The sequence below is a fragment of the Pygocentrus nattereri genome, chromosome 10 (assembly GCF_015220715.1).
Source record: "Pygocentrus nattereri isolate fPygNat1 chromosome 10, fPygNat1.pri, whole genome shotgun sequence".
Lineage (NCBI taxonomy): Eukaryota > Metazoa > Chordata > Actinopteri > Characiformes > Serrasalmidae > Pygocentrus > Pygocentrus nattereri.
Window position 1 is genome coordinate 18,660,785 of NC_051220.1, and position 20,953 is coordinate 18,681,737.

Below are 20,953 nucleotides of genomic sequence, written 5' to 3' on the forward strand. Positions count from 1 at the left end.
CCTGTGAGTTTGAGGCACTTTTTAATTCATGCTTACCTACAAATCCGTCAGGCCCCACCAGCTTCAAAGCAATTTTATCAGCCAAGATGGAGGAGTTCCCATGCGCAATGTTGGCAAAAGGTCCAGCATGAACAAACACAGGGTTTCCCTAAAAAGGGTGGGAATACGTAGCGGAGTGGGAGTCAAATAATTATTCACTAATTGTTTCTTTCTTCTGTTTATTCAAACAAAGCACCTCAGAGAATGACTTAAAACCTACAACACTTTATTTAAATACTATTTCATATTTACATGAGTAAAACGAATGATTTACCAGGGTCTGACCAGGTAAATATTAAATAATCAGCTCCTCTTCAAATATCAACCTAAATCCTCAGTTCAATTACCCCAATAATTTACACCTGTTTACATAAAATGTCTGCCTAATTCAATGGTTAAGAAGTAAACAAAATAATTTAGAGTGGTTCACTGCCAAATGCCCCATTACAAAGAAATGTAATCAGAATCAAAATTGTGGTGGTGGCAGTGATGGGAACCATACAACATACAAGGAATTAAAAATTAAACGAAAAATATAAAACGAGCATTTGCACACATATAAAATATAAGATGTAAATTATGCATATAATATTTGCACAGGCCACATTTTATGTTCAATGCTTTGTTAAATTCAGCAAATAAACGCATTAATGTAAAACGTGCAGGTTTTTGTACCTCTAATGTCTGCATTAGGTTAGGTTTGATGGCATCTTTCATTAGAACTGTCAGTGCTCCACACACACCCTGAAAAGAGATGAAGAGGGAATTAAGCCCAACACTGTAACCTTTGATGCGCAACATTTAGGCTCTCTAGACAGTTTCCCCATAAAGAGAAAACCGCTAACGCTGAGCTACATTCCACATTTTTCCTTTTCCACCCCCCCGTCTAAAATTACACTTCACAGATGTCTAGAATAGACAAAGAGTTCATTCGTTTTTTCCGATGGAAATCACCACAAACTACTTCTGTTCTTTTCTACTGCACTACTCACCAGGTCCTCAGTAGTGATGGGAACTCCACTACGACTAGTGGCCACCACCATTTTAGCAAGCCTCTGCCTCATGTCCTCCATACTGCTGGTAAGAGCCAAGACAGCCATGATCTCACTGGCCACCGTGATGTCAAACTGAGCCTGCAAAAACAAACAACCTTTGGCTTACTGGATCCACAAAAGTCACCCTAGTGCTCAACAATAATAATAACACTCTTATTTAGATGTCCTAGATGTCAATGTCCACCATGGCCAAATGTTTGCAGCTAGCTTTTCTAGCCAGTGAATTCAGCCACTTTAAAGTGGACTGATTACTGACACAGCCATTCAATTGCACCCACACAGCTTCCATAATCTCCATAGAAAAGCACCGTTAAAGGAATGGGACGCTGAGCTGCAAGCTACATAAGCATTGCCTTGAGAGGTATGAAGTTCAACAGCATTGGGTTGTCAAGCAGCAGAACAGCACTCAAAGGTGATGGAGCTCCAACACCTTTGGGATGAGTTGAAGTAGCATTTGTGATCCAGAACTAATCTACCATCAACTGTACCTGACTTCACTAATGCTCCTGTGGCTCAGTGTGAGTAAATCCTCACAGCATTGTTTTACCATCTAACGTAAAGCCTTCACAGAAGAGAAGAGGCAGCTACTAAAGCAAAAGGGGGACAAACTTCCTATTAATGCCCTTAATTTCAGAAGAATCATTGCATGAGCAGGTGTCTACAAATTTTTTGACAGTGTATATCTTACGTATAGCATTATTAAACTAACTACAGCCCTACATGGCAATATATCATTTTAATTGAATGTTGTAATTTCTATTAGATGTGGCTAAGTGTAACTCACTGTTCTGGTATGACCCTTCTCAGTGGGAGACTGGCCAACTGTGATTTTCCGCAGGAAACGATCATTGGTGTCCAAAACTGCATTGTAGGTAAAACAAAAAGCAAAATGTAAGTTCAAGGGTAGAAACATATAGACAACAATCATATCTGCAGGTATGAAGAGGAAGGAGAAATCAATGCACGGCAACTGTACTGCACACAATACTACATTCTGAGCCACTAGTCTTCTAATACCTCTCTGCCAGGTGATGGATTCAGGGTCAATGTCCAGTCGGGCAAAGCGAGTGATCTCCTCCTCGGTCAGCGTGGAGGGGTCAGTCTTTTCTATGCCCAGTTTCTTCACACATCATTCACAAGAAACAACATTACACACAAGCAAAGGAACAACATTAACAAAAGATGGTAATTGGAGATAGATAACTGCAAATTATATGGGAAAATGCAGTTTAATTGAATTTTTGGGAGCTCATTAAAGACATAAATAGTAAAATTATTCATACTTTTAGTCTGTTGATCTGCACGGGAGAAAATTTCCTCTGGCCTCCGCTCAGCGGCACAAGGCGGTTAAAAAGGGCCTGTGTACAGTAGATAGAAATACCATAGAACATAAAACATCATACTGCCAGTTTTCATAGTACATGTGGACTATGCCTGAAGAGTGACAGCTCTTACTTTATCAGACTGAGTGGCCTCATGGAACATACGGGCATCGATGGCAGCAGCTACCAAGTTGTTTGCTGCTGTGATGGCATGGATATCACCAGTAAGGTGAAGATTAAACTAAAATCAACAAGAAAGCACCATATATTAATTTAATATTAACAATGCTTTGGAATTTGGCAAAACAGCCCATAAAAAGCCACAGTACCTCCTCCATGGGAATAACTTGAGAATAACCACCTCCAGCAGCACCACCTATTGATAAAACATCAGAGTTGAACAGTAATAATTGTAGCACTCTTGAAGATATACTTGGACAGCATTGACCTAGCAAACCCTGCAAGATGACCAAAACGCTCCACTCACCTTTGATACCAAACGTTGGGCCTTGAGATGGCTGGCGTACACAAGCAAACACATTGCGATTAAGGTGAGCACCAAGTGCCTGCACCAATCCTATGGTAGTGGTGCTCTTTCCCTCTCCAAGAGGTGTAGGAGTAATTCTAAAAAGGCAAAAATCTAATTAATATGAATTATATACAGTCATGTGCAAACATTTGAGCATCCCTGTTCAAGTTTTTTTGATGACCTAAGTAAAATAAGTTCACACATGCTCCACAGAGAACATGCTACTGCAAAATGTAATGCACAATTACTCTTAATTTGCTGAATTTAACATATTGGGAAAAAAATAAAGCACAGAATGTGGCCTTTTCAAAACTTCATTTGATACAAAATGGCATTTTCTGCCTGTGGTTGTTCAAAATTTTGCATACAACTGTACAATTTTTACAAATGAATGATATGTCTTTGTGAATGAGGCCAAACCATCTTCAACAACTTCAATTCACAGTAATATGTACAATAATACTCCAGTGATTATTGCACAATGCACAAGTTTAATGTATCTATTTATACATACATCTCAGAAGGTAATACTTGATCTAAAAAGGTTGTCATATTTCTTACCCAGTAACAACTACGTATTTGCCATCAGCTTGGGCCCGCAGTCGATCAATAGTTTCCAGTTGTACTTTAGCCTTGGTCTTGCCATAGAGCTCCACTTCATAAGAGAGCAGCCCAATCTCACTGGCCAAACAGTCAATTGGCTTGGGCACGCAAGAGCGAGAGATGACAATATCACTGAAAACCAGATGGAACATTAGTCAAAATACAGCTAGGGAACACTCCAAAATTGCCTAGAAGATACAAAGAAGGATTTAAGATAAAATTATTTTATTTTTAAAAATGTACTTTATAGACTCAACAAGAGTATTATCTTGTATTAAGATACATTAAGATATATCTTAATATTATACATTAATATATTAAGAGAGGCAGTTTCACTGGTAATGTCCACCAACAGGTGCCTAAAATGTCTGATATATTTTTTGGGTAGTTTGGCTTTTCTGGAGGATCAGCTGCTAAACAGAGAGAAAGACTCAAACCTTGGAACGGGTCGTTGCAAGTTGAGTTTGGTATAAGAGATGTTCCATTTGCCTGGTTCATGTGCTTGAAGGAAGCGCTGAGCACTAAGAACGGTATTCTATGAGAACATAAAGAAAACAAGGGACATACAGCTTAAGTGAAAAACAGAAAAGAAGCATGGTGAAGATCCAGCTCCATCCTGGAACGTAAAGTAAGAGAGACTCGTAGGCAACTAATCAGTCAAACAATAACAATTGTGTTTCACTTAATTCAGTCGTGGTTAACAAATAGCTTTTTCTATGAAAAAGTTAAAGCAGAATTAAGAGTTGCACTTTGTAAAAACACGGAGTTATTAAGATGCATGTAGCTGTATTTGAATATAGTTACTATGAAAGATGAGGAGAGTACCTGCATGAGCATAGCAACAGTCATAGGGCCAACTCCTCCTGGCACGGGTGTGATGAAGGCTGCCTGTTCTTTAGCAGAGGCAAAATGAACATCGCCCACTACCCGCCTCCCGTTAGCCTTAGTGCTGTCTGTGAGAAGATTCAACACATACAAAAGAGGTGAACGAGAGAAAATTAAGCAACGGTAACCACTTTTTAACTACATTTTAATGTCATTTACGGCACCCATTAAAAGCAAAAACTCCTCACCTCAAACAATTCTTTGTCAGAATGTGAACTACTTAAGCCTACATGAAACACTGACTCAAAACCATTTACATATGCGTATCTAGCAGATACTCAGGTGAATATAGCATTAAGAGACTTACTTGTGGACTTCTATTGGTAAAGCAGCAGGAATTGTTTTACTAAGAAAGCTGCACCCTGTGTCATAGCCATCTGCAGCCAAGCAATCAAAGCATGTTTTTTTATGGATGTAACAGTACAGTAGATAAATGCTCTTGCCCCATCAAAACAATTCTACCCAATCACAGCCAGGGCTCGACAAATTTTTCCACAGACTTGTCTGAATTGGCAAGTAGAACATGACCTATAAACAAACAGCCATATTAAAATGACAGAGTGGACAACATCCTTAACATTAGTCAACAATGAAACATCTAGCAACCCCTTACTGACCGACTGACAGAAACACTGACTCAATCACCATTTCATCACAAGTTCTACTAAAAGGTCAGTGATACCACAGTAAGAGTGCCCTTACAAAGGGCTAGTTAATGGTTTAAAATTTGTTTATTAAATGGTTAATAATTATGGCATAAACATCTTATAAATCATAAGTTATAAGCAGTTATAAGTGCGCCGAGTGTGCTGTTATATCTCATGTCTTCCAGAGTATGTGGGATACCACCCTGATTTATATTATATTATATTATACACACATAACCCATATGTAACCCATTTATGTAAAACAAAAAAACAATACGATTCAACTGAATAAACTACAAAGACAAGATATTTAATGTTCACACGGATAAACTTTATTGTTTTTTGCAAATATTCACTGCACAAATATTCACAAATTCATTTGAATTTGATGCCTGCAACACGTTCCAAAGAAGTTGGGACAGGGACATGTTTACCACTGTGTTACATCACCTTTCCTTTTAACAACACTCAATAAGCATTTGGGAACTGAGGACACTAATTGTTGAAGCTTTGTAGGTGGAATTCTTTCCCATTCTTGCTTGATGTACAACTTCAGTTGCTCAACAGTCCGAGGTCTCCATTGTCATATTTTGTGCTTCATAATGTGCCACACATTTTCAATGGGAGACAGGTCTGGACTGCAGGCAGGCCAGTCTAGTACCCGCACCCTTTTACTAAGAAGCCACGCTGTTGTAACACGTGCAGAATGTGGCTTGGCATTGTCTTGCTGAAATAAGCAGGACGTCCCTGAAAAAGACGTTGCTTGGATGGCAGCATATGTTGCTCCAAAACCTGTATGTACCTTTCAGCATTAATGGGGTCTTCACAAATGTGCAAGTTACCCATGCCATGGGCACTAACACACCCCCATACCATCAGAGATGCTGGCTTTTGAACTTTTGCACTGATAACAATCCAGACAGTCCTTTTCCTCTTTGGCCCGGAGGACACGACGTCCATGATTTCCAAAAACAATTTGAAATGTGGACTCGTCAGACCACAGGACACTTTTCCACTTTGCGTCAGTCCATCTCAGATGAGCTCAGGCCCAGAGAAGCTGGCGGCGTTTCTGGGTGTTGTTGATATATGGCTTTCGCTTTGCATGGCAGAGTTTTAACTTGCACTTGTAGATGGAGCGACGAACTGTGTTCACTGACAATGGTTTTCTGAAGTGTTCCTGAGCCCATGTGGTAATATCCGTTACAGAATGATGTCGGTTTTTAATGCAGTGCCGCCTGAGGGATCCAAGGTCACAGGCATTCAATGTTGGTTTTCTGCCTTGCCGCTTACTTGCAGAGATTTCTCCAGAATCTCTGAATCTTTTGATGATATTATGGACTGTAGATGATGAAATCCCAAAATTCCTTGCCATTTCATGTTGAGAAACGTTGTTCTTAAACTGTTGGACTATTTGCTCACGCAGTTGTTCACAATGTGGTGAACCTCGCCCCATCCCCAGCCTTTCAGGGACGCTCCCTTTATACCCAATCATGACACTCACCTGTTTCCAATGAACCTGTTCACCTGTGGAGTGTTCCAGACAGGTGTTTTTTGAGCATTCCTCATCTTTCCCAGTCTTTTGTTGCCCCTGTCCCAACTTCTTTGGAACGTGTTGCAGGCATCAAATTCAAAATGAGTGAATATTTGCAAAAACCAATAAAGTTTATCTGTTTGAACATTAAATATCTTGTCTTTGTAGTGTATTCAATTGAATATAGGTTGAAAAGGATTTGCAAATCATCCTATTCTGTTTTTATTTATGTTTTACACAACATCCCAACTTCATTGCAATTGGGGTTTTGTATATTATATATATATATATATATATATATATATATATATATATATATATATATATATATATATATATATATATATATATATATACACACACACACACACACACACACACACACACACTTATAATCTTTATGCATTACGATGAACTACGGGGTGAGTCAAAAGTCACAGGACACCATTTTATTTTATTTTATTTTTTATGCTGTCACAAGCCTCCACAATGCGGTGCTGAAGGTGGTGTTTGTTGCATACACAATTTGTTTGAGATGACTCCAGAGATAAAAGATAATAAAATAAAACATAAAATAAAAGTGTCCCGTGACTTTTGACTCACCCTGTACTATAGTATGCATTCATCAGATGCAGACAAAAGCCCAGTGCTCTGAGATGGCAGAGGGATTCTACTTAAAATTCTCATGACACCTTTCAATTAATGACCGTGTCGACAAAATACAGTGCCTTTTTTGTGCTTTGTTAGTGTGAGACCTACAAACTGTGCAAAACAGGTATAGATGGGTCAATACTGATTCAAAGAAACAGAATTTTCTTTTTTTTGGTGTTTCTACAGTGTTTTAAAACGAAAGCAAATGAAAGCAATATCAAGTACACTGCCAACAGAATGAATTTCCCCTGAAAACTGATTTTCACTGTTGCTGCCCCAACTTTGTGTTTTACTTGCCCAAAGAAATCACTAATATTGAATGCTGATTGCTGGCTTTTAGTGATGGTTGAAATATACATAGTTACTACTCGCCAATACAGAATCCAGTACCTTATGACCATTATTATGATTATTATTATTAACCTTATACTTACCCATCTAAAATTAAGTAAATTGTAGTGTAAATGAGACCAATGTGCCTTAACAGTTAAATCACTAAAATCTGGTTGTAAATGAAGTGCATTAGCTAGCAATGCTATATTATCAAGTAGAGCTGCAGTAAAGAAGAGCAGGTCTAGTTCCACGTCAGAAATGCGCTTGTGTAAAGCTGTAGGTTTTGCTCCTCATCTGTATCTTTCAACAGTTTTTGCAGCACAGCGACAGCAGAAATCACATCCAAGGCTAGTATATCTGAGGAGCTCACATGTGGAGTTTATGTCTTCTTAGAAACTTTTGTTTGGCTGATTGAGCTTTAGGTGAATGTATACACACACACACACACACACACACACACACACTTATAATCTTTATGCATTACGATGAACTACGGGGTGAGTCAAAAGTCACAGGACACCATTTTATTTTATTTTATTTTATTTTTTATGCTGTCACAAGCCTCCACAATGCGGTGCTGAAGGTGGTGTTTGTTGCATACACAATTTGTTTGAGATGACTCCAGAGATAAAAGATAATAAAATAAAACATAAAATAAAAGTGTCCCGTGACTTTTGACTCACCCTGTACTATAGTATGCATTCATCAGATGCAGACAAAAGCCCAGTGCTCTGAGATGGCAGAGGGATTCTACTTAAAATTCTCATGACACCTTTCAATTAATGACCGTGTCGACAAAATACAGTGCCTTTTTTGTGCTTTGTTAGTGTGAGACCTACAAACTGTGCAAAACAGGTATAGATGGGTCAATACTGATTCAAAGAAACAGAATTTTCTTTTTTTTGGTGTTTCTACAGTGTTTTAAAACGAAAGCAAATGAAAGCAATATCAAGTACACTGCCAACAGAATGAATTTCCCCTGAAAACTGATTTTCACTGTTGCTGCCCCAACTTTGTGTTTTACTTGCCCAAAGAAATCACTAATATTGAATGCTGATTGCTGGCTTTTAGTGATGGTTGAAATATACATAGTTACTACTCGCCAATACAGAATCCAGTACCTTATGACCATTATTATGATTATTATTATTAACCTTATACTTACCCATCTAAAATTAAGTAAATTGTAGTGTAAATGAGACCAATGTGCCTTAACAGTTAAATCACTAAAATCTGGTTGTAAATGAAGTGCATTAGCTAGCAATGCTATATTATCAAGTAGAGCTGCAGTAAAGAAGAGCAGGTCTAGTTCCACGTCAGAAATGCGCTTGTGTAAAGCTGTAGGTTTTGCTCCTCATCTGTATCTTTCAACAGTTTTTGCAGCACAGCGACAGCAGAAATCACATCCAAGGCTAGTATATCTGAGGAGCTCACATGTGGAGTTTATGTCTTCTTAGAAACTTTTGTTTGGCTGATTGAGCTTTAGGTGAATGTGCTCTAAAGTTCTTCTTCATCTTGTTCTTTGGGTCGGTCCATGCTATGTGAAACGTAGCTCTACAGATAGCTCTGTCTATGAACAGTTTCAAATAAAGCTTGATACTCCATTTAAACCACTCAAAATGACTTGAGCAAATACACTGAGAAACTGATACAGCAGCTTGGCTAACCCTGTGCACAGCAGTTAAAGCAGGCAGTGATGAACACAGTGGGACGATACAGTCTCTACAGCCAATTTTACAAAAAAAAAAAAAAAAAAAAAACTAACATGTTCGTGTTTATACTTCGTATAGTGTTTATATATATTAAATTCAGTCAAACAATGTAAAGCCAGGCATATGTAGACTTTGGTAGCAAATGTCGACTTCTTCCACCTCTGTTGAGCTGTTCCATGTGTTTCCACCAATAGTGGGGAAGCAGCTGTGATTGTGTGTTTAATTGTGTGTCCTTCACTCCGTTTGCTCTTTAGCATCACAGCATACACTTGGCTTACATCACATGGTACCAGCTGGTATCGGAATGTTGGTATCTGTGAATTTTTAGGAGTACGAGTACGGCAGCTCATGTGCAGTATGAGACAACACCCAGTACCACTATTCATATCGAGGCATCCTTAACTTTCCTCCAAGAGACAACAAGAAACACAACAAAACAACACACAGAAACGTGAAAAGAGAATTATGCATGTTCCAGAAACATGCTTTTACCACCACACCCACCTGGAATATGGTTGATACCACAGTCGATGACTATCGCTCCCTTCTTAATCCACTCTCCCTTCACCATCTCAGGCTTTCCAATCCCAGTCACCAAAATGTCTGCCTTTCCCACCTGTTAAGTGGTTTACATACATGTACACTTTGACTGTTCAATCTTTTCCATGTTATAATATGATAAACCTCCTGTTTATGAGCTATTGTGAGAATATAGAAATTTTCAGCTAACAAGTTAGCTGACAATTCTTGACAGCAAAAGAAAGATAAAATATGCATGCAGGCAGCTCACACTGTTCTGCCACTACCCAGCTCGAACAAATTATTAGATTTAGATTACAACACCTAATGCTGTTTTTAAAGATATTTTAGTGATTTTTTAAAACCTTTTTAATGGAAAAATCTTTTTTAATGTGTTGGGTTCTGCATGAGGATGCAATGCTCATATCTGGGCAAATCAGTTTCTTTTTGGGTTATTCTCCTTTGCATGAATCTTGGACCAGTTGATGCTTACCTCAGCAGCCAGGTCAGCAGTCTTTGAGTGACAAGTGGTCACAGTGGCATGATTCCAGAGCAGGAGGTCATACATAGGTGCGCCTACAATCTTACTGCGGCCAATCACAACAGCCCTTTTTCCTGCCACCGACATGCCTGCAAAAGACAAACATTATTCAACCACAAATTCCTACGTGACTGCACAATCGCTTTTAAAACTTGAGTGAAGCTTCATTTGACTTGCAACGAACGTATATCATGGTACTGGCAAAACATTTTCTTCTATCAGGGCTGTCAACTCAGCTGAGAAATTAAACTAGAAGTTCCCTTAGTTTGTCTATCAAGCATTTGTATATATCAAACGTTTGAATACATCATTTTTCAATACCATTCCTGCAGTAAACAGCAGTCCTAAATTCGTGGTCACTCAAATATCAAGCATCTTCAAAAAATATTTGAATAAAACAATCAAAAAAATAAATGAAAAAAGTATTCATAGTATTCCAGTGATGTTACACAATCGCCCTGCAAACAACATGACACAAGAAACCCATAAACAATACAGCAAAGGCAGTAAAATGTTTTTGCGCAATACTTTAAATCTCATTTTAAAGCATAGTAAATAATATATTTGATTTTTTTTTTTGCTGTTGTAGTGATAACAAATAAAAGCTAATGGCTGAGATTTTCCATTGCATTATTTCTGCTGCATCTCAAACAACATACTAGCACAATTTGTAGTACCTGAACAATAGTGCAGTATTACAAGTGCATTCTTTAGTGTAGTAGGTAACATATACACGTGTGGTTTGGGATGGAGCATTATATCAGCCAGAGACCCCTTCAGCAGTCCAGCACAGGCATGTCAAACTGGGGTCCTTCTGGAGCCAACATGCTGTGGATTTGAAGGCCTTGCTAATTAGCTGATGAGCTAAATCGGGTGTGTTTAATGAGGCACTGTGCTGAACTCTGCAGTGTTTTGGCTTGTGAGGACTGGAGCTTGACACATGTGGTCTAGCAGCTCCAGCGGCTGATTACAGCTTTGCTGTTCAGCTCTTTAGCTACCTATTAAACTTTGCATGTAAAGTATTTCCTGATTAAGGAAATAAATCAATCCAGCCTAACAATCAAGCTAATCTTCTCCTCTTGGGGTTTTGCATCTAAAGCAGCAACGGTCATGCAAGAAACTATGTCTAAGTTAAGAATGAAGAAGAGGAATCTTCAGGCTACGGGCTATTGCACACCAGACCCATCAGGAGACAGTGATGACACTCGGCATCTAACAGTTACTGTACAATCTTAAACCCAGACCATAACAAATCCATAGAAGGTGACTTAAGTCTTTAACATATTCTAATCCTCTTTTTTCACCACAGCTATTGTCATAAGCATAGCCATACCATTTTACACCTGATACTTAGCTTGAACAGCAAGTTTGTGTAATTATACACAAAACCTGATAAATTCATTAAATGATGCTAAAAGTTTATCCTATGAAATCTATATGAGTGGAATGTACAATATGCTTGAGCTTCAAGTGTACCAGCGTTTTTCTGCAACACTTTCTACATACTGTAGATGTGCTTTGTCTGCTGCCTGGTGCTGGGGCTGCATGGAGCCTGTCTGGTGTGCCGTACTGTGCCGTCAACTTTAGAACTCTTTATGTCTCCTTCTTTGGAGCAAACAGATAAGAAACTCTGACCTAAATCTAAGACAATGGCTCTACACTGCCCTCTGGTGGAGCACAGAGCTCTTAAGATACACTGCTCAAAAAAATAAAGGGAACACTCAAAGATGAATGTGCTGACCAATGGAGGCCTGGATTTGGATTCACACACAAAATTAAAGTGGAAAAACACACTACAGGCTGATCCAACTTTGATGTAATGTCCTTAAAACAAGTCAAAATGAGGCTCAGTATTGTGTGTGGCCTCCACGTGCCTGTATGACCTCCCTACAACGCCTGGGCATCCTCCTGATGAGGTGGTGGATGGTCTCCTGAGGGATCTCCTCCCAGATCTGGACTAAAGCATCCGCCAACTCCTGGACAGTCTGTGGTTCAACGTGGCGTTGGTGGATGGAGCGAGACATCATGTCCCAGATGTGCTCAATCGGATTCAGGTCTGGGGAACGGGCGGGCCAGTCCATGGCTTCAATCCCTTCATCTTGCAGGAACTGCTGACACACTCCAGCCACATCAGGTCTAGCAATGAGGTCTAGCACTGCACCAGCATATGGTCTCACAAGGGGTCTGAGGATCTCATCTCGGTACCTAATGGCAGTCAGGCTACCTCTGGCGAGCACATGGAGGCCCTCCAAAGAAATGCCACCCCACACCGTTACTGACCCACTGCCAAACGGGTCATGCTAAAGGATGTTGCAGGCAGCAGATCGCTCTCCACGGCGTCTCCACGGCATTCATACCATCCTCATGGAGTCGGTTTCTAACCATTTGTGCAGACACATGCACATTTGTGGCCTGCTGGAGGTCATTTTGCAGGGCTCTGGCAGTGCTCCTCCTGTTCCTCCTTGCACAAAGGCGGAGGTAGCGGTCCTGCTGCTGGGTTGTTGCCCTCCTACGGCCTCCTCCACATCTCCTGGTGTACTGGCCTGTCTCCTGGTAGTGTCTCCAGCCTCTGGACACTACGCTGACAGACACAGCAAACCTTCTTGCCACAGCTCGCATTGATGTGCCATCCTGGATGAGCTGCACTACCTGAGCTACTTGTGTGGGTTGCAGAGTCCGTCTCATGCTACTACGAGTGTGAAAGCACCACCAACATTCAAAAGTGACCAAAACATCAGCCAGAAAGCATCGGTACTGAGAAGTGGTCTGTGGTCCCCACCTGCAGAACCACTCCTTTATTGAGTGTCTTGCTAATTGCCAATAATTTCCACCTGTTGTCTATTCCATTTGCACAACAGCTGTGAAATTGATTGTCAATCAGTGTTGCTTCCTAAGTGGACAGTTTGATTTCACAGAAGTTTGATTTACTTGGAGTTATATTGTGTTGTTTAAGTGTTCCCTTTATTTTTTTGAGCAGCGTATATCGCTGCTGTCGGAAGAAAACCTTGCATCTCCAAAATGGTAACTTTATAGGAGAAGGGAAAAACATACTTTAATTTCAATGTAAGCCAATGAAACCAGAATTTTTCCCATGTCATTTTGGATAATTCCTTTCAGGCCATTCATCATAACTTAAAAAACAATGTAAAGAGTAACAGATACTTTCAAATGGGTCAAACTGTCAAAAACTGAAAAATGCCAAAAATGGAGATACAAGGTTTTCTTCCGACAGCAACGATATGTACAATGCTACAGACCAGCTTATTTGCATATTGAAAATCCTGGTTTATTATTCAGTCTCTTAAACTTTCACGACTTGTACTTAACTTTATTAGCTAGGCAGCTAAACCAGCAACTTACCTCACTACATTATATGTGTATAAACATGACGTGATTTTTATCTTATGCTAAAGACCATGCATGTTTGCAAAGCCTATGGCGATGACATATGGCAATGTCTTTGATCAGCCACACCACTCAATCACAAACTGTTTTGATGAAGTACTACTAAAGAGAGGAACTGGCACCTACCTGTCTGTTTAATGAGCTCCATACAGCCATTGGGAGTGCAGGGAATGAAACAGTCTCCAAGATCACCACGGGCCAGCTTCCCTGCATTAATGCTAGTTAAACTATAAAACACACATACATTACTATAATATTGAAATGTATAATATTATGTTAAAAAGTTATTCCTTATTTACCAGTTTAAACAAGGCAAAAAAGTCCTCATTCTTGATGTGTACATTGTGCAAAATTTAATGTCAACTGAACTATAAGAAAAGCTTTGTTACATTAATGTACAGAGATGTTTGCCATAGCACAGACATATTATTGTTATGACATTGAACATATCCGACTCTTTATTAAGATTTTCTCAAGCTCAAACTCGCAAAAGTTTGAAAACCTGCAATCAAAATTTTTTTGCTGACTTTCTTAGTAAAAATAAATGAACACAATCTACACGAAACCTATATATGACATTTTTCTGTAAATTTCAGTGCATCATTTCAAATTATTTACTTAATTTACAATATGGGAAAAAAATAAACTATAAAATGTGTAATAATTTCTGCACAGGCCATTTTATATACGTTTTTCTCAATATTTTAAATTCAGCAAATAAACAATATTTGTGTATTAAAATGTGCAGAAGTGTGTTCTCTGTAGAAGAGGTGTAACTTCTTTTCATTAAGAAAATTAACAAAACTTGTAATTTGACCAGGGCATGTCCAAACTTTGGCATACGACTGTAAGGTATGATTACACTGAAGTGAACAAAGCCAGAGGGTGTCCTTCCTTACCCATCCACATCCTTCTCTGGAGCCACAGCATTGGTCACCTTCTCGGTGTTAATGCGATTAACAGAGTCCAAAGGCAGCTGCACAATGAGCCCATGAACACTGGAGTTGTTGTTGACGTTTCTGATGCTTTGCAGGATCTGAATGTGTGGTTATTAAAGAGAGAACTGAGTTACTGTTCACCTTATATGGAGCTACAAACTAGACTGCACCATGATACATGTTACAGCAAACTAATGCTATATAAAATTAATGACCAGTGGAAAAAAAGTAGATATTTTTGAGGGTTTACTCACCTCTTCTTCAGTAGCAGTCTGGGGAAGCCTCATGTGCGTGGCATTGATTCCGATCTAAATTCAACACAAAGAGGACACTAAGAATTACAGCACACCAATGCTGAATATTCAGAATCTGAATTTCTCTCTCTCATAATCATTCATTGGTGAAGCATGGACAGGGACGTTTTCTGCCTGTACAATTTGATACCTCAGCAGCAGCTTTCAGCTTCACGCTGATGTACAGGTTGGAGTCTTCTCTGTCTCCTACCTGCAATACAAACATAACTAAGTGATCAGTGTCAGGGAAAAGCTGGGCAACAAATAACTAAGATATATTTTCCAACACTTTACATCTAAAATCAACTGTAATTCTAACACATAGCACATATTCATTTTGACAGCTAAAATATATAAAAATATCAGTTAACAGCATCAGCCCTGAATTCCCATATATGCAGCTGTGCAAATATAAAACTTTTTTTAGAAATATGGCAATAAAGTACTTGTAACTTAATAAAATATAAAAATAAAATACTCAGTGTCCATCAGATGTTTAACACATTATGTTTCTGCTGGAAATAAACTTTATCATATTGCATATGCATATTGTACATAAAAAATTGTGTAACCTGCCCGGGAAAGGGTCACCGGGACCTACCCCTGGAGCCAGGCCTGGGGGTAGTGTTCCACGGCGAGCGCCTGGTGGCCGGGCAGCCCACGTAATCCGGACGGGCTCAGCCCGAAGAGGCAACGTGGGGAGGCCATGTGGGCCCACCACCCGCAAGGTCCAGCATGGGAGAGCGGTGCAGTGCCATATTGGCAGTAGGAGATTGCGGGGAGGCCCTAGTTGGCCTAGGCCCCTGCAGCAGAAACTAGCTCTTGGTACATGGAATGTAACCTCACTGGGGGGGAAGGAGCCGGAACTTGTGCAGGAGGTTGAGAGGTACCAACTAGATATAGTTGGGCTCACCTCCACCCACAGTGTCGGCTCTGGAACCAAACTCCTGGATAGGGGTTGGTCTCTCTCCTACTCAGGGGTTGCACAGGGTGAGAGGCGCCGGGCGGGTGTGGGGATACTCACAAGTCCCCGGCTGGTGACCAGGCAGTTGGAGTTTGTCCCGGTGGACGAGAGGGGCGCCTCAATGCGAATTAAAATCGCAGAGAGGAAAACTTTGACTGTTGTCTGTGCGTATGCACCAAACAACAGGTCAGAGTATTCGGCCTTCCAGGAGCGAGTGGGCGGGGTTCTGGAAAGGGTCCCACCTACAGACTCCATAGTCCTATTGGGAGACTTCAATGCTCACGTTGGCAATGACTGGGAGACCTGGAGAGGCTTGATTGTGAAGAACGGCCTGCCCGATCTAAACCCGAATGGTGAATTGTTATTGGACTTCTGTGCCAGGCATGGATTGTCTATAACGAACACCAAGTTCGAACACAAGGATGTTCATAAGTGTACATGGTACCAGAGCTCCTTGGGTCAAAGGTCAATGATCGACTTTGTTGTCGTTTCATCTGACTTGGGACCATATGTTCTGGACATAAGGGTGAAGAGAGGTGCTGAGCTGTCAACTGATCACCATCTGGTGGTGAGTTGGATCAGATGGCAGGGAAGACTGATGGTCAGATCCGGTAGGCCCAAGCGATTAGTGAGGGTGTGCTGGGAACGACTTTCAGAGCCCCCTGTTCGGAATGATTTCAACTCCCACTTCCGGGAGAGCTTTTCTCACGTCCCAGAGGAGGTAGGGGACATGGAGTCTGAATGGACCCTGTTCAAAACCTCCATTGTGGAAGCTGCCAGGCGTAGCTGTGGCCAAAAGCTTGTGGGTGCCTGTTGGGGCGGTAACCCAAGAACCTCCTGGTGGACACCGGTGGTGAGGGAGGCCGTCAAGCTGAAGAAAGAAACCTTTAGGGAGTGGTTGGCCCGAAGGACTCCCAATTCAGCAGATAGGTACCGACAGGCAAAAAAGGTGGCAGCTGCAACGGTGGCAGAAGCAAAATCCAGGGCATGGGAGGAGTTTGGTGAGGCCTTGGAAAAAGACTTTCCTTCGGCCTCAAAGAGGTTCTGGACAACTGTCCGGCGACTCAGGAGGGGTCGGGGTGGCTGCGCCCAAGCTGTATTCGGCAAGGGTGGAGAAACTCTGACTTCGAATGAGGATATTGTCGGTCGGTGGAAGGAGCACTTTGAGGAACTTCTTAATCTGGGAGTCGTGCCTCCCTCACGGGAGTCAGGGCCAGAGGCTTCTGGGGTGTCAAGTTCCTTTTCCCTGGTGGAGGTCACTGAGGTAGTTGGTAAGCTCCTCAGTGGTAAGGCACCGGGGGTGGATGAGATTCGTCCAGAAATGCTTAAGGCTCTGGACATTGTGGGTCTGTCATGGCTAACACGCCTTTGCAATTTTGCATGGAACTTGGGAACAGTACCCTTGGACTGGCAGACTGGGGTGGTGGTCCCTATTTTTAAAAAGGGGGACCGGAGGGTGTGTGCCAATTATCAGGGTATCACACTGCTCAGCCTCCTGGGAAAGTCTATGCAAAGGTGCTGGAAAGGAAACTCTGACCGATAGTTAAACCTCAGATTGAGGAGGAACAATGTGGATTCCGTCCCGGCCGTGGAACAATGGATCAGCTTTTCACCCTCTCAAAGATTGTTGAGGGGGCATGGGAGTTTTCCAACCCAGTCTACATGTGTTTTGTGGACTTGGAGAAGGCTTATGACCGTGTTCCTCGAGATATCTTGTGGGAGGTCCTCCGGGAGTATGGGGTGCTGGGGCTACTACTCCGGGCTATCCAATCTCTGTACTCTCGGAGTGAGAGCTGTGTCCATATACTCGGCATTAAGTCAGACTCTTTCAGGGTTAGCGTTGGACTTCGCAGGGTTGTGCTCTGTCTCCACTCTTGTTCGTGATATTCATGGACAGAGTGTCAGGGCGTAGCCGGGGTCAGGAGGGCATTATGTGTGGAGGCCGGAGGGTGGCGTCTCTGCTATTTGCAGATGATGTTGTTCTTTTGGCGGAATCACATGGATGCCTCCAACACTCGCTGGAGCAGTTTGCAGCTGAGTGTGAAGCGGTTGGTATGCGGATCAGCACCTCCAAGTCTGAGTCCATGGTCTTGGCCCGGAAGAGGATGGCATGCCCACTCCAGGTAAGGGGAAAGGACCTGCCCCAGGTGGAGTTTAAGTATCTTGGGGTCTTGTTCACGAGTGACAGGAAGAGGGATCGTGAGATCGGCCGTAGGCTGGGACAGGCAGCAGCAGTAATGCGGTCACTGTACCGGACTGTAGTGGTGAAGAGGGAGTTGAGCCAAAAGGCGAAGCTCTCTGTTTACCAGTCGATCTACATCCCAACCCTCACCTATGGTCATGAGCTGTGGGTAATGACCGAATGAACGAGATCGCGAATACAAGCAGTGGAAATGAGCTTTCTTCGCCGGGTGGCTGGCTACATGCTCTGCGATAGAGTGAGGAGCTCAGTCATCCGGAAGGAGCTCAGAGTAGAGCCGCTACTCCTCCGCATTGAGAGGAGCCAGTTGAGGTGGTTCGGGCATCTGATCCGGATGCCCCCTGGACACCTCCCGGTGGGGTTGTTCCAGGCACGGCCTACCGGGACAAGACCCCAGGGTCGCCCTAGGACCCGCTGGAGGGATTATGTCTCCAAGTTGGCCTGGGAGCTGCTTGGGGTCCCCGGGAATGAGCTGGAGGAAGTTGCGGGGGACAGGGTCATCTGGGATTCTCTGCTCTCCCAACTGCTACCGCGACCCTGTTTGGACTAGCGGGCAACGATGATGATGATGATAATGATGTTTCTACTGGTGTTCAGCACATAACCTCTCTACTAGCTACAGCTGTATGCAATAGTTTAAAGTCACATATTTAACATACTGGAAAAAATACACCAAAAATGTCATGTTCTATCCCAATATGTTAAATTAAAAAATTAACAGTATTTGTGTATTAACATGTGTAGAAGTGTGTTCTCTGTAGAGGTTGTGTTAACATATTTTTACATTTTTTAAATCAGCAATTTGTGTCATTAGACCAGGGATTCCCAAACCTTTGCATTAAACTCTAAATTTAACATGCAAAAAGATCACAATTAGCCAAGCTGAGTTTTGTACTGCTATCTGGATGCTAGTATGAAATGGTTAATAAGAACTTACTGGACGATTATCAGAGAGTAACACTTCTTGTGAATCTTAATCTTAACCTGCACAGCTACACTAAGTGAACATTTCAAGGATAGCATAATGAAGCAAGAGGTCAAAAGAACAACATTCACTGAGCTCATGGATCACTACAATAATAAAAGATCCATAAACACTGTAGCAATAAGTCTTCCATTATTTTGCAATATTGAATTTGAACAAGGGAAGTACTTGAGGTTCTTGCCAACTAAACTCTAACGTCAGCAAAGGGACAAAGGTAACAGTCTCCTATTTCACTAACTAAAGAATTTAATTGAGCCAATATTGATATGGCATATGAAAAAGGAAAAAACAGGATACTGTGAACAGGTTCATAAATAAACATGTATGCCAATACTAAATACAATGATTAATATAATGATAACTAAATATAATGATTAATTACATTAAATTAAATTAAATTTAATTAATTAATTAAAACATTTTTGCATCAATACCTGCACCAGTGCCAAAAGTCCATAAACACTATAATAAAAATTCTGGATTACAGTAATGGATTGATATAAAGGCACTGCATTAACAAAAGCACAGGTCATGTTTACTCTCTTGAAAACAAAGGATTAAAGAACCATTTTTGGATCCCTAAAGAACCTCTCAATAAATGAATCATTTTTGTAAATGTGTATGAAGAACCGATATAAAAGCTACTTCACAGAAAGTTATTAAATGAAGTCATTATAAATGTGCTGCCTGATGCCTGAGACATTTTTATGGTGTAGAGTTACATGCAGTGTGATCCAAAACAAAACTGTACCCCCAAAAAAGTATTTTTCCAAATTTACTAATATTTTACCATTATCAATATTACATACAGAATCTCTGAAAATACATGAAGGTTCACTGGTAGTTCTGGATAATAAATATTTGCACTGCATATGTCAAAAGCCCTGTATCCTCTCACAAACACTAAAGAAATCTAAGCCTACAAGTTCCATAAATGCAGCATTTAAAATAAGATCATTCTAAATGACTCTCAATGACTGAACTATGTAGCCAAAAATTCCCTTTAAACCTTTAAAAAGGAATCCGAATCCGAATCTGGGTCGCGGGGGCAGCAGCCTAAGCAAAGAGACCCAGGCCTCCCTCTCCTCCGCCACCTCCTCCAGCTCTTCCGGAGGGATGCCAAGGCGTTCCCAAGACAGATGAGAGATATAATCCCTCCAACGTGTCCTGGGTCTTCCCTGGGGTCTCCTCCCCGTCGGACATGTCTGGAACACCTCCCTAGGGAGGCGTCCAGAGGCCATCCTTACCAGGTGCCTGAACCACCTCAACTGGCTTCTCTCAACGTGGAGGAGCAGCGGCTCTACTCCGAGCCTCTCCCGAATCTCAGAGCTTCTCACCCTATCTCTAAGGGAGAGCCCGGTGACCCTGAGGAGAAAGCTCATTTCGGCTGCTTGTATCCGCGATCTCGTTCTTTCGGTCACTACCCAAAGCTCATGACCATAGGTGAGAGTCGGAACGTAGATTGACCGGTAAATTGACAGCTTTGCCTTCTGGCTCAGCTCTCCCTTCACCATGACGGACCGGTTTAGGGTCCGCTTTACTGCAGGCGCCGCACCAATCCGCCTGTCAACCTCTCGCTCCATCCTTCCTTCACTCGTGAACAAAATCCCAAGATATTTAAACTCCTCCACTTGGGGCAAGAATTCACTCCCTACCTGGACAGAGCGTTTCACCCTTTTCCGATGAATATATCAGGAAATCTAAATTTCTATTTCTTTTTTGAAATTATGGAGTTTGAAGTAACTTGTAAACACTGTTCATTGTTAAACATTAAATCATACCAACAGAAACAGCTTGTTAA

At 41.4% G+C, this 20,953-nt stretch overlaps 1 protein-coding gene across 1 annotated transcript in view; it reads right to left on the bottom strand.

Moving 5' to 3' along the window:
• mthfd1b (methylenetetrahydrofolate dehydrogenase (NADP+ dependent) 1b) overlaps positions 1 to 20,953 on the bottom strand; it is a 31,375-nt gene that overhangs the window by 6,292 nt on the left and 4,130 nt on the right. The window contains exons 3-20 of the mRNA XM_017703236.2: positions 15,155 to 15,214; positions 14,965 to 15,018; positions 14,672 to 14,808; positions 13,899 to 13,999; positions 10,320 to 10,456; positions 9,812 to 9,923; positions 4,374 to 4,501; positions 3,986 to 4,083; positions 3,507 to 3,680; positions 2,904 to 3,040; positions 2,746 to 2,792; positions 2,550 to 2,657; positions 2,378 to 2,452; positions 2,112 to 2,214; positions 1,879 to 1,955; positions 1,032 to 1,172; positions 715 to 783; positions 37 to 148 (exon numbers count right to left, since the gene is read on the bottom strand). Coding sequence (XP_017558725.1) covers positions 37 to 148; positions 715 to 783; positions 1,032 to 1,172; positions 1,879 to 1,955; positions 2,112 to 2,214; positions 2,378 to 2,452; positions 2,550 to 2,657; positions 2,746 to 2,792; positions 2,904 to 3,040; positions 3,507 to 3,680; positions 3,986 to 4,083; positions 4,374 to 4,501; positions 9,812 to 9,923; positions 10,320 to 10,456; positions 13,899 to 13,999; positions 14,672 to 14,808; positions 14,965 to 15,018; positions 15,155 to 15,214 — 1,870 coding nt within the window. The remainder of the gene's footprint in view (positions 1 to 36; positions 149 to 714; positions 784 to 1,031; positions 1,173 to 1,878; positions 1,956 to 2,111; positions 2,215 to 2,377; positions 2,453 to 2,549; positions 2,658 to 2,745; positions 2,793 to 2,903; positions 3,041 to 3,506; positions 3,681 to 3,985; positions 4,084 to 4,373; positions 4,502 to 9,811; positions 9,924 to 10,319; positions 10,457 to 13,898; positions 14,000 to 14,671; positions 14,809 to 14,964; positions 15,019 to 15,154; positions 15,215 to 20,953) is intronic.